The sequence below is a fragment of the Lagopus muta genome, chromosome 6, assembly GCF_023343835.1.
Source record: "Lagopus muta isolate bLagMut1 chromosome 6, bLagMut1 primary, whole genome shotgun sequence".
Taxonomy (NCBI): Eukaryota; Metazoa; Chordata; class Aves; order Galliformes; family Phasianidae; genus Lagopus; species Lagopus muta.
The window spans coordinates 39,103,701-39,116,241 of NC_064438.1; the positions used below are offsets into that span (position 1 = coordinate 39,103,701).

At 39.7% G+C, this 12,541-nt stretch overlaps 1 protein-coding gene across 1 annotated transcript in view; it reads right to left on the minus strand.

Annotated features, from left to right (window-relative positions):
• Positions 1-63: 63 nt before the first annotated feature.
• SPTLC2 (serine palmitoyltransferase long chain base subunit 2) overlaps positions 64-12,541 on the minus strand; it is a 65,004-nt gene continuing 52,526 nt past the window's right edge. The window contains exons 10-12 of the mRNA XM_048950246.1: positions 11,262-11,397; positions 10,320-10,449; positions 64-6,167 (exon numbers count right to left, since the gene is read on the minus strand). Coding sequence (XP_048806203.1) covers positions 6,048-6,167; positions 10,320-10,449; positions 11,262-11,397 — 386 coding nt within the window. The 3' untranslated portion in view covers positions 64-6,047. The remainder of the gene's footprint in view (positions 6,168-10,319; positions 10,450-11,261; positions 11,398-12,541) is intronic.

Consider the following 12,541-nt stretch of genomic DNA (forward strand, 5'->3'; position numbering starts at 1 on the left):
GCTCCCTGTGAGCGCCCAGCTCCCCCAGCCCTGCAGACGGCATTAAGGAAGAGCAAGCAGAGCTTTTCTTTTTAAACTCTTTATTATGCAGAACATAGAATATAGTTGAATGGATTCTTTTTTTCCCAAGCAGTTTTTTTTTTTTCCCCTCCAGTTTCCTTTTAAAACATGCATTGTTACCTTTTTAAAGTCAATGTACCATCCATTTATCTTTTCCCTGTCCACACAGCATCCAACCTCATGTTAATCCCCAGTGTAAAAAAAACTAGACATCTGGCATAAAATATTTGGGGGGGAGCCCATTTAAAAATTTTATCTAAAATGTCTTATCTACAAAAGAATCCAATAGATATGTACATTATAGCAACACAGAGGCATAGGAACACAGTGCAATTCAGGATTAAGTGCCGTGACTCGGTAATGCTGCCCAGGGCTCGTGGAAACGTGGGCCACCATTGGCTTCGGGCTGATGGCCCAGAGCCTCAGGCTCCAGTGCTGCTCACCTCTCGCTGTTCCGACAGCGGAAGGCTGGGGCTGTAGTTAGCTCAGTATACCGGTAGGGGGTAGCAGAAACGCTGTCTGGACAGCATGAGATTTGGCAAATAAAAATAAAAACCAGCTGCTCTGGTGCACATTTTACATCACCGAGGGTATTTCTGGAATTACACCAACCTGTGACATACTCAGGTGAGACCCCGTCACCTCCTGCTGCAATCGTTGCTAGCTGCCACTGCTGCTGACATCCCCAACCCTCTCAGTTATCCTCATGCTCGCGGCGGCCCAGGGCCAGTCACCAATGTTTACTACATAGGAACATCAGTGCAGAGCTGCACTGTTTTTGGCCTTAAATATGCACCTCCCTGCTCCTTAACAGCTGCTGCCTGGGCTCAGAAAGCAGAGCTGGCCCTTTCCCCTCACAAGGAAACAGGAGCACATATTGCTTAGCTAAGAGCACAGAGTATTCTTACACGGGTTAAAATCCACTGCATCTTCCAAGGTCAGTTTTAATTTTACTTCTTCATACCAAGAGTCACAGTTTAAGGCCTTCAACACACAGTCATCAACTCCTACACCCACCCCTTCCGGGGATGTAAACAGTGTCTGCACCAAACACCTCTCCTCTGTCACAGATAAAGCACAGCACTCACACAAACATAGCTATGCTCTAAATTCACAACCCAACCCTTAAACAGACAACTTGTGAGACAGGGAATGCTTGCAGGAACACAAACTATCACAGTGACATATGAGGCTCTGGGTTTTGTTTTCTTCCTCTTAAAACTTTGAGAGACAAACTTTGATGCTTTCCCAACTGGTGTCCAACACCAGCTCTGAAGCCAGCAATTCCCCTGCTGAGGGATGAGTATGAGGCATTCACTGATAGCTCAGTGCTTCACCACCATTAGAAAAGAACACCACCACCTCTGAGCTCCAAACAAGCTGCAAGCCACACAGATCCCAGCGAGCTTGGCTTTCACAGGCTGCATATGAACTGCAGCCATTTTCACTAAGCAATTTACTCAGTGCAGAGTAAATCTGCACAAGTTCCATTCTGTGATGAATTGAGGGAGCTCATGCATTCCAAATACAATGCTGCAAGATGTTGTCTCAGAAGAAGCACATAGCTCACGCTCACAGCTTTTCTCTAACCTCTCCTATGATCTGCCTGAATAGATCATATGGCTTCTGGTGAGAAGACAGGTATAAGTAAAGGATGTTTTGAAGGTAAAGAAATAAATATTTGCGCAGGAAAAGTATTTGATTACTTGGCATGGAAAAGTTTTAGAGAAGTATCCCTCTGGGGCACTGAAGTTGCATTCCTACCTTAAGGATCCTTGTTCCAGTACTCATGAAAAATCCCTGCACACTGAGAATTACTGATGACCAACTACCCCCTTCTCCACCCCTGCTGTATCAGGAATTCAGATTTCCTTCATCCACACAGCACAGGGTTGGATCACTGATTTCACTGGAACACTCCCCTTTCCTATTCTATTTGAAGGTGCAGCAGGTTCCACTTCTACATTTTTTAAAGAGACAGCAAAAGAGGACAGATGATGTGATTCCTTCACTAAATGACTTCATCACCTTAAGATGCTTGGTTGGTTCACTCCTGAGATTTTGCCTAAAGCACAAGCATACTACACCACCAAACCAAGAACCAAAATAGTTTTAAAGATGCTATTTCAAAAGGAAAAAAACACAGAAACTGAAAGTTAAATACACCGTATACATATATTATACATGAGTTCACATCTTGTGTAAAAAAAACCCAAAAGCAATTAAAAAAAGCAGCCCTGAATATTTTGTTACAAACACAAACAGAAAAAAAACACCCTACTTTGTTTCCACTCTGCCAAAAAACTAAAAAAAAATTAGAAAAAACACAAATCAGGCTCCTCAAGACAAAGGTCTCTGATTTGCAAAGGCCAGATTTTAACAAGCATCAGATCTCACACTCTTCACTGATGGGAAATAAGAGTGTCTATTTTCTTAAAAGAATACGATCAGCAGCTTCTAAAGTCTTCTGAACTTCTATCACCCAGCTCAGCAGAGGCAAACTCTTTCTTGCTAAGTTCTTTAGAGAGGCATGGGGAAAGTAACTACTGTATATTTATGAATAAGTTTAGACAATGTACAGTACAGGGCAAAATCCTTTGTTCAAAAGTAGCTTTCATTTTCCTTTGAATTTTGTCCCTCTTAAGAAATACCAAGAGTCATTTTCAATTAGAATGTCTCAAAGAAGTTGGCAGGGACTGGAGTCTATTTCTCAAGTAGCTTTTCTTTGTGATCTCTCAAGATTGGTTCTTTCCTTTTGTCCTAACAGTAGAAATGAATGGAGACGGATTTCTCGTCAGTACATAAACATCAGATCAGCAGTCCTCCCTGTACACCACAGTGACAGTGTGCATGCTATAGGCTTACCTACCACAAACCAGCAGTGGTCTGCTCCTTCACCTGTGGGAGCAGAGTGTTTCAACAGGTATGAAATGATTTTCCTGGCTTTCAAGCTCGGTGAATTGTTTACACAAAAATGCTCTATTGTTAGAAATATTCATTTTCAGGAGTATGAATTTTTATGAGGTACCAGAGTTCGGCAAAGCAGGTTCCCCTAAATAACCGCCTTCTGGCGATGTTAAGGTTGGAACTGTTGCTTTTCCAAAAGGACATGGCAATGAAATGTGACCAAGTAGTTAGTTTGCAAATGCTACTAATGGCCTGGATGATTCCCAAAATGTCTTTGAAACCTGGAATTCAAAGTCCTATGCAGACAGTGTAACACAGAAGAAAAATACTTAAAGGCTGAAGTTTAGCATGAACACCATCTCCTCAAACAAGTACAACTGGGACAAGCACAACAGGAATTCCAACATGGTGATTTATAACTTTAAAACACTGACAGTTCCAGACCCATTACATAGGAGTTATTTGGATTATTGAGATTTATTCAGCCATTTTCCTCCTGTCCAAAAATAAGTTGCCCTAAAAACTGAATTTCAGGAACAAGATTAAGACTGGAGACTTATACTGTCTGCTATTACCATCTCTAACTTAACGCATCACAAAGTTCAAATTGGCTGACCACACTGCAGATACAAGCATGCTGTACATCTCAGAAGGCTCAACAGCTCCCCACTGATCCATAGCCTATGTCTCTGAGTCAGCTGGTTTTGTCAGCTCAAGCTGTTCCATTTTGTCAACAGTATCAGGAGAGGAGTCAGGAATGGGGATTCCTGCACTAACCTCCTCTTGTTCCCTGCTACAAACAAGAAAGGAAAAGAACAATTCTTTGAGGTAAAGCTGCTTCAAGTCTGAAAGCAGGTCATCTGCTGGAATGTCAGAGCTTGTCCTGGGCAGAATGCAGGTGAAGAAGGTCGAATGTTAAAGTAAGCTCACGTAACTGCAGTTTACTCTGTGGCTGAACAAATGAGATTACTTCATAGCTAGCAAGGCTGCACATGCAGGTTACAGACTTCTTGGGTTGCACACACCTTGCTCCAGAAGGCCAGCAAATCAGCATTAGGGGACTGAAACAGAAATGGTTAACCCAAACCTATTCTGATAGCAGTTTTAATTCTCATCTAATTAAATTTATGAAACGCAATGGTAGAAGTCAAAACGGTGTTTCTAATTTTAGCTATATTAAAAAGATCTACAAAGATGTGAAGATTTTATGTAAAAGAGAAACCAATTCTGCTTTAATCAACAATATGTACTTGTGGAACTGCTTGGTTCCAGGGACCAAAGAGCTCTTTCCCTGTTACTTGCAAGAAGGAACATAAAATAACTTATATAAACACCACATTACTTTGGACTGCAGTTTGCTTTAACTTTAAGATGAAGAATTTGTTTAAAAACTTCTGCAAAGAACATCATGCTAACCCAAACCCAAATTATGCAATGTTAAAGCACTAGTATTTTTGCAGATAATCTGTATGCCTGGAAGGAGGAAGGAGTATGTAAAAAGGAAAAAACAAAACACACCAAGAACTATCCTGCAACTGATCCTGGTCGTAACATTTTTTGGTATCACTTAAGCATTCCATTTTGCTTACTGAAAAAACTCAAGACACAATGACTATGATATAGTCCATCTCCTAGGTGTGCTAAAGCAAAGGAGGCTATTCAAAACTTTGATCAGAGTAGGACAGTGTGGAATTTGGAAAGAAAAGATTAACAGCAATTGGCTCAGTGAACACTGATTTGATGTCACAGTAACAGAAATACAAAAAAATAACCATCTCAAACTAATCGCAATTGTGAAGACATTTGCTTTTCAGGGAAGGCCTACATAGACATGATATGCAGCTACCAACTGAGACTTTGCTGGCTAGCTGAAGCATTTTGATACAGATCCAGGCTGTTCATACTCTCTGCATAAAAGCCTTGCACAACAAGAAAATCCCATACATGACAAGAAACAGTGAATTAGTGTGGCAGAAGGTAGCAATCATTCTTTCACAGACCTGTATGACATAAGTAGTTCCAATCCATCATGTAAGTCTGATTATTCAGAAGTCCTAGACTTAACAAGCAGCAGAACACTTGCTATAGCTTACTTAATTCCAAGAACATCTTTCCAGAACCTAGCAGCTACTAGATATGCTTGTTTGTGGTTTCATATTAGTTCTAAAGCAAAGACAAAGAAACGTGAAGATGAGAAATCAAGAAAGCAATACACATTAAGACCAGCTTAAAAAACAAAACAAAACAAAAAGCCACAGAAGTATGTCAGACAAAAGAGAAATCATCCCCATTTTAAAATTCACTAACAACAATACAATCTCTCCACCACTTACCCTATTTGAAGAGGATAATTATTGTCAAACCCAGGAGACAATCTGGTATCCATACTGGGAAGGAAAAGTAGTTGGAGTCCCAGAAGTCTTACTGCCTGAGACTTGTAAAACTAAATAATGTTTGGGAACAATGGTCCTGTCAGTGATGCGTCAGCAACACATTTATTTTAAAAAATGCTATATTCAAGTTTTAAGCAAGTAACAGCAAAAGAAAAAAGCTTTGGTTGATTATCAGTCTTGTTAAATATGTCAAAGTTAGCAATTAACAGTTTCTCTAGGAAGTCTCCAATCAACAGACAGGTCAGCTCACCCCTTACTACAAGGTCAGACATGTAGCAGTGACACTGGAAATGCTGCCATGCCAGCATCACACATGCTCACAACATCTCAGCCAGCATCTGGGAGGCTATTGGTGCATACAAAAACTGAGCTCATCAGTCACAGCCAACGTGGATTGCTGTGAACTTATTGAGACAAATAAATAAAAAAAGCAACATGAAGAAATAAAGCCAAGCACCTCTAGGGCCAGACCCTGAAGACACATGAATCAAAGCTTTTTTTTTTTTCCTCCTTCTCCTCTCTCTATTTACAAAATGCCATTTAGAGTTGATGGTGGCCACTTCAGTATTGAGAGGAAATGTCTTTTACACTAAGCAGTCAGAAGTGTGTTGTTCACAGACTGTGGCTTGCATGCCACAGAGTGTCCCACGGGGGTATGTCCCTCCCACCAAGGCATATGGAGGGAGATCAGTCTTCTGTTTCTTCATATGTAGTCTCATCAAATGGCCGGTCCAAGAGAGGTACCAAACGGTGACGGGAATATTTAAGTTGCAAAAGGTCCCCAACTTCATTGATTTCTTTTAAAGCCTGAGAAAGAGACCACAGTGTATCAGCAGGGAAAACAGATGCAAGAAAGCTATCAGCACATCTTCCTTTCTGCATGTCCACAGGCCAAGTGGAAATTTACCAGACTAGAATGATGTAGCTTCAGGTACGCACAATTTTTTTGTGTTTTAATATTTGGCAGACTCCAGACCAAGTGAGTGGCACAAGTAATTTCACCAACAGTGACTCTGAACATACCTGACTATTCCAACTCCAAAGCACAAATATAGCAGCTAGCAATACTACTTTAATTTTCACTGTCAGCCTGATTAAAGCCATGCCTGTCCATACATGGATCAGTTGAGAAAAAGCAGTCCTCCATTTCTGGGGGGGTTAAGATGGCTGAAACAGGAAAACGTACTTGTGTTTTGATGCCTCTTTTTCTATCGTTCAGTATGAAAATACTGTATTTGTTGGTATACTATCTACTACTAAAATACCATAATTTTTGTATTACAAGATAGTGAAAAATAGCATATTTTATGCTAGCAGCTTTTCTTGGTGTATTTTAAAATATCTGTATTTGATTAGACTGAGTTGCCCATGTGCAATTAGAGATGTGCTAAGTATTGTATGGGATATTTTTTGTCAAGGAATGAAAAGCCATTCTGAATAGGACCCCAAGCATTTTTTTTCCACCTGTAAAGAAGCTTTCTCTAACTGTAGCCATAGAGGGACACCTAGCCAACGGGTGGCCAAGAGCACTGCTAATGAGCTTGCAAAATCTTTCACCATATGACCTGAATGCTAATCATTTGAAGTTCTACAGAAGTCAAGCACTTGCTAGCATAAGAAATGAGGAAAGTCCCTGCTCAAATAATCACAGAATGGCCAGGGTTGGAAGGAACCTCAAGGATCATGAATCTCCAACCCCCTGCCACATGCAGGGCCACCAATCTCCCCATTTAATACTAGACCAGGCTGCCCAGGGCCCCATCCAATCTGGCCTTGAACACCTCCAGAGATGGGGCACCCACAACCTCTCTGGGCAGCTGCTCCAGCACCTCACCACTCTCTGTAAAGAATTTCCCCCTGACATCCAACCTAAACCTTCCCTCCCTCAATTTCAAACCATTTCCCCTTGTCCTGCTGTTATCTACCCTTTCAAAGAGTTGAATCTCCTCTATAATGATGCAATCTCTTTGATAAGACACTGGCTCACAGTAGAATTTGTTAGAAGTCAGACCTTAAACTTCTATTTCTCTGGAGACCATCCCTGGAACAAGGTGGTAAAAATAAGTCAGCCGCTGAAGACAAATATGCAACAGTATGTCATACTAATTATCTATCTTATCCATGGTGAGTGACAAAGATATGTGCAGAAGATGACTTCCAACTTGAGTGAGATTTCTGAACTCCCAAGGCTGGCATTCTGCACTCCCTTACATTTTAGATTTGTTCAGATAGGTACGTTCAGCATTCTTTCAGAATGCCATTAATTCAACAACAACACTCCACTTTTAACATGTTCTGGGTCAAATGCCTATCTCTTGAGAATAGCTGGCAGATGGAGGTTAATATCCCTACATGCTTTTCCTTCCTGGATGAATAGTCCAAGTTCTTATTTCTTTAAACAATGGCCCCTCATGCTTGTTATATCTGGCAGCAAGAACCTCTCCATTCTAAAATCTGGGGGAATGACAAGACCAGAAGTTAGACCTCAATAAAAACAAAACCAAACAAGAGCGTGGGCACAGTTTGCCAGAGCTTAAAGTAAAGACCCCATATGGAAACAATTTAAGGTTAATTTTTGTTGAAAGAGTCTGTTAACTGTTATTCTTGAATGCAGATTTAGGATTTTATTAATTTAAAACAAAAAAGGACCATGTGACTAACGAAGACTACAAAAGAAATGGCATTGGTGAACTCTGATTTCAAGAGTGTAATATATATTATTCATCACTAAAAAGAAAGCACCAACCCACAGGGATGCAGGTTATGAAGGACCTCACTCTGATCCTGAGCCAAATATTTTCAGGCAGGAAAGTTTTATTTACATAAAATGGTTAAAATTGTAACTGAGAACTGTTCCCCATCACATGGTTTTATTTAATAAGAACAAGGAAGCATTACAAATATCAAGTATACAAGTATATATCTTATACAAGTATAAGATAAACTTCTCCTCCCCTTGCTCTGTACTCAGATTAATTTTATTTACAAAAAAATGCCACAATAACAGCATTAGTATCCATGCACACATGGATGGGCTACCAAGTTCTCTGTACCACTGACTTGTGGAAACTGTGCCAGCTCTCTCCACTTCTACTCACTTCATTTATTTTCCTCTTGGATATCGTTGCCACAGTTCAGCAGAGGGAACCCATCTGACCATGGTCTTAATTACTAGCTGCCTGAAGCTGATTCTGTTTCACTGTGTCAGCAGAAAAGCAGAACACAGTCACTGACACAAAGACTTGCTACTTATTAACTCCACTTGCCATTGTTCTGGGTTCAGGGCATGCAGTCACTTTAAACTCCGAAGCACTTCATGCCAACTTGGAACAAAGCCTTCACACACCAAGATAAAAATCAAGATTTCTTCATTCACTTCAAAATTCATACATTTTGTCCTGGATTAATTTTCTTAGGCAGACAAACCCCAATATATTAAACAAGCATCTTCCTTGGTTTGGAGCATTTAGCACCTAGATGTATACTTCAGAAGTGAGTCCTCAGAGCTAAACACACAAAACTTTCTGGAAAGCTAGAAGACGTGTAAGTAGACTGATAAGAAAAGAGCGCTTTTCTAAGCAGAATAACAAAAATTGCAGATTGGATTTAAAAGAGAGAAAGTATAGTGCCTATAAATACCAGTTAGTCACCAGAAGAAGACAGAGTAGCAGACAGCAAGATGGTGTGATTGCTCAGATAGCATCAGCACATCAAGTTTGCTCAGTTTAAGTTGCAGCTCACTGTGCAGGAATACGATTTCAGAGACTTACATTTTCTTTTTTCCCCTCCTCCCACCTATTTCCCATTCATTCTCCTGTGTCCACCTGATCAGAAGCTATTGCTCCCCCATTTGTTTCAGTGCACTCATTTCTAATGCTATGCTCCAAGTAATTTAAGTCTAGTATTACTGATTTTACAATAGAGAAAAGAAAGAGAAGGAGAGAGCTCTCAAAAAACAGCATTTCAGAATTATTTAGAACAGAAACAATTTACTTAGCATAATTACAGGAAAAGTAACAGGACAAGTAGCTGGGAAAGGAACCCCTTTAACAGCTGGTTGTTGGAGTGTCAGGGTGGAATCCTTCAGGTCTTAAAGGGCAGAAATAGTTTGAAAGCAATAAGTACAGCACCACAGACATAAAGCAAGTGGTTCTACTGGTACAGAGCTGCACCTGATACACTTATCAAGCTCTACATGCTACTGCCTTACTACTCTTCCTAGCAAATCTAAAATCAAGAAGGGCCATTTTTCGTTACTGATGTAGAAACTGTGTGGCAGCTAAGGATTAAAGGCTTAAGACTACATTTTTTGTTGTTGATATGCTGGTAAGGATTTGCTTAAACTACAACTTCTATTTGCTGTTCACATTATAAAGTGTCTCCACCTGATCATACCTGAGCACTGGGCACAAGTTCTCCTTCATAATTCTATAATAACTATTCCCAACCACATTGTCCATAATAGGCTTGGAAATAGTTTAGTTTCAAGGAATTTTTTTTCTTCATCATCCTTCCAAGGATCAAGGTGAGGTTGTCCAGCCTGCAGTTCCTCTGATCATATTCTTGTCTTTCCTCAAGCACCTCTTCCAATCAACCATGATCTTCCACAGAGCTAATTGAGAATGTCACTGTGCTCCCATTTAACAAAGGAAAAAAAAGTATCTCAAGGGAATCAGATCATCTCTCTTGCATATGTGAAATGGGAAAAAGTCCCTGAAATTTACTGAAGAAGGCTGTTCTGATTTGTTGGAGATGGCATCCACTCTACTACAGACAACTTTGAACATCAGGTTTAATTAATTTGTATACCAAACACAAATCGTATACCAAACCATTCTTTAAAAAAAAAAAAAAAACAAAAAAAAAACCCAACACAACAAAAAGAACCCAGGAAAACTAGAATTGTTATCTCTGTTTACAGAAGACACGAGCAAGACAGAGACAAGATGAGACACTTACCGTATCAAGCATCTCTTTGGTATGAGCTGCAGACAAACAGAATCTGGCTCTGGACTCGATGATGGGAGTTGCAGGGAAGCCCACAACCACAACACCAATGTTCCGCTTTAGCATCTCACGCCCAAATGCACTGCCAAAAATAAATAAATAAATAAATAAATAAATAAATAAATAAATAAATAAATAAATAAATCAAGGAAAATTGCTCAGAATGACACCTTAGAGACAGAGCAGTGACAGCACAAAGGTCTCAGTATGTTTACCTATAAATGCCTTCGTTAAACAAGCCTTTAACACCACAAGTTGGAGCTTCCAGTTCTTTCTCAGGGAGGTAGAACATCTAATTACAAAGGCTCTCTTTAATTCAATCCCAAGGTGGTCTTCCTCAAAAGCTTTCACTGTATTAAGTTCTAACAAAGCTGAAAGATTATATGTGGCAGAGGCTGGTCTTTTGGCAGGCTCTTTCTAAATGGATTTGTAACCTAAGCCTGAAAATCCTTCAGATAGGAAACAGGAACTAAGGCTCAGAAGTTTGACTATATGAGGAATGCCCCCTGCTGCAATATCCCAAAGCAAATGCTTCTGCTATTTCAAAATTGTTTGTTTCTACCAATTAAATTCAATTGAGGCACATTACAGAGCCACAGGATGTACTGCTTTTTGAAGTGCTTATCATGGGAACACTCAAACTGAAAAAAAAAAAAAAACCCCAACAAAAAACAAACAAACAAACAAAAAAAAAAACCACCAAAAAACCATCTAATCTAATGCCAAACATTTTTAAGAAAGATGCAAAAATCCCTATATGTGAATAAGAACAAGCTTTGCCACTACATGCCATGTTTCAAAACAGTCTTTCTTTACATTTAGAAAAGTCTTAATATTCTCGTAGCATGCTAACTTTAAAGCAGATGGACAAAAAAAAAAGTCTGTTAAACCTACCCAATTTTTGCTGGCATGTACAGCATCAGAGGCACAACAGGGGAATCTTCATTTCCATAGATGATAAAGCCCATCTCTTTCAGTCGTCTCCTGAAATACCTTGTGTTCTCTGCTAGCTGCTGCACACACTCTCTCCCTAGAAAAGAAATGAAGACAATAGAAACAACATTCATAAACCACATGCGTAACTGCAGCACAAGATCTCTTCTCACTTAGGTACAGACTACAAATGCACAACTTGTGCTTACAGAAGCGTTAAAATTAAACACAAACTAGAATTCAGTCTCTTCTTTCTCTTTTAATCAAGATTAGTTTCTCATTTTCTGATAAGGCTGTTACTGAATGGAGAAGAACAAGCATAACTGTCTAATCTACCCCCCCTAATTTTTCCATACCTGAATTGTATCAAGAGTATCAAAACAGTACAATAAGCTGCTTTTAAACAAGCTGCAAAGTTTGTTCAAAATTCACTGATACCTGCATGCTAAAGAATGGTTGGCTTATAGTTTGAATAGCTAACAAATATTGGTATCATTATATTGATTAGCTGGGGCTTCTCACCATATATTCCTGCCTGTCTGTACTGACAGAATTACCACATTCCTCTCAGATCTGCCTGCTGAACTGATCAAGCGGCTGCTCCGTAACCTTTCTCACTGACAGCAAGCTGGGCTTAAATTAAACAGATTACCTCTGATAATCCAGCTCATTATGCACAAGCAGCAGCAGCCAATTTATCATGTGATCAGCCAATCCTGAAATGATTTTTTTTGGACACCTGGCAAAATTTGCACACAGGACATTAGACTGCTAGTAAAATTCAAATATCCCAGATACTCCGATATGCATGGAATAACCTATTTATCAGCTAAATTCTAACCCAGCACAGTGTATTACTTTTCTGTATTGCCCAGGAAAAGATCCGCACCATCTGTCCTAAGCAGTTGACAATAATACATTTCTGATTAGCTAGTATTCTAATGTGCTTAAAAGTTTAAACACTATGCCATTGATAAGACAACGATAGGCAACATTTATAGTTGCTTGTCTCAGGTCCACACAGTATATTTTTTGGATAATTGATCATCTAGACATTACCTTCACCAAAAGAGTAATTCATATACTTAAGCACTAAATCTACAGCAGTGCTGATGTATACCACAGTGAAGTTGGCTGCTAGATATCAATAGCCCCCCCTTTAAAGCTGTAGATAACATAAGGTGATCACCCAAAACGAACACCAAGCCTCAAAGAAACATTCACACCCACACAGCTAAGCT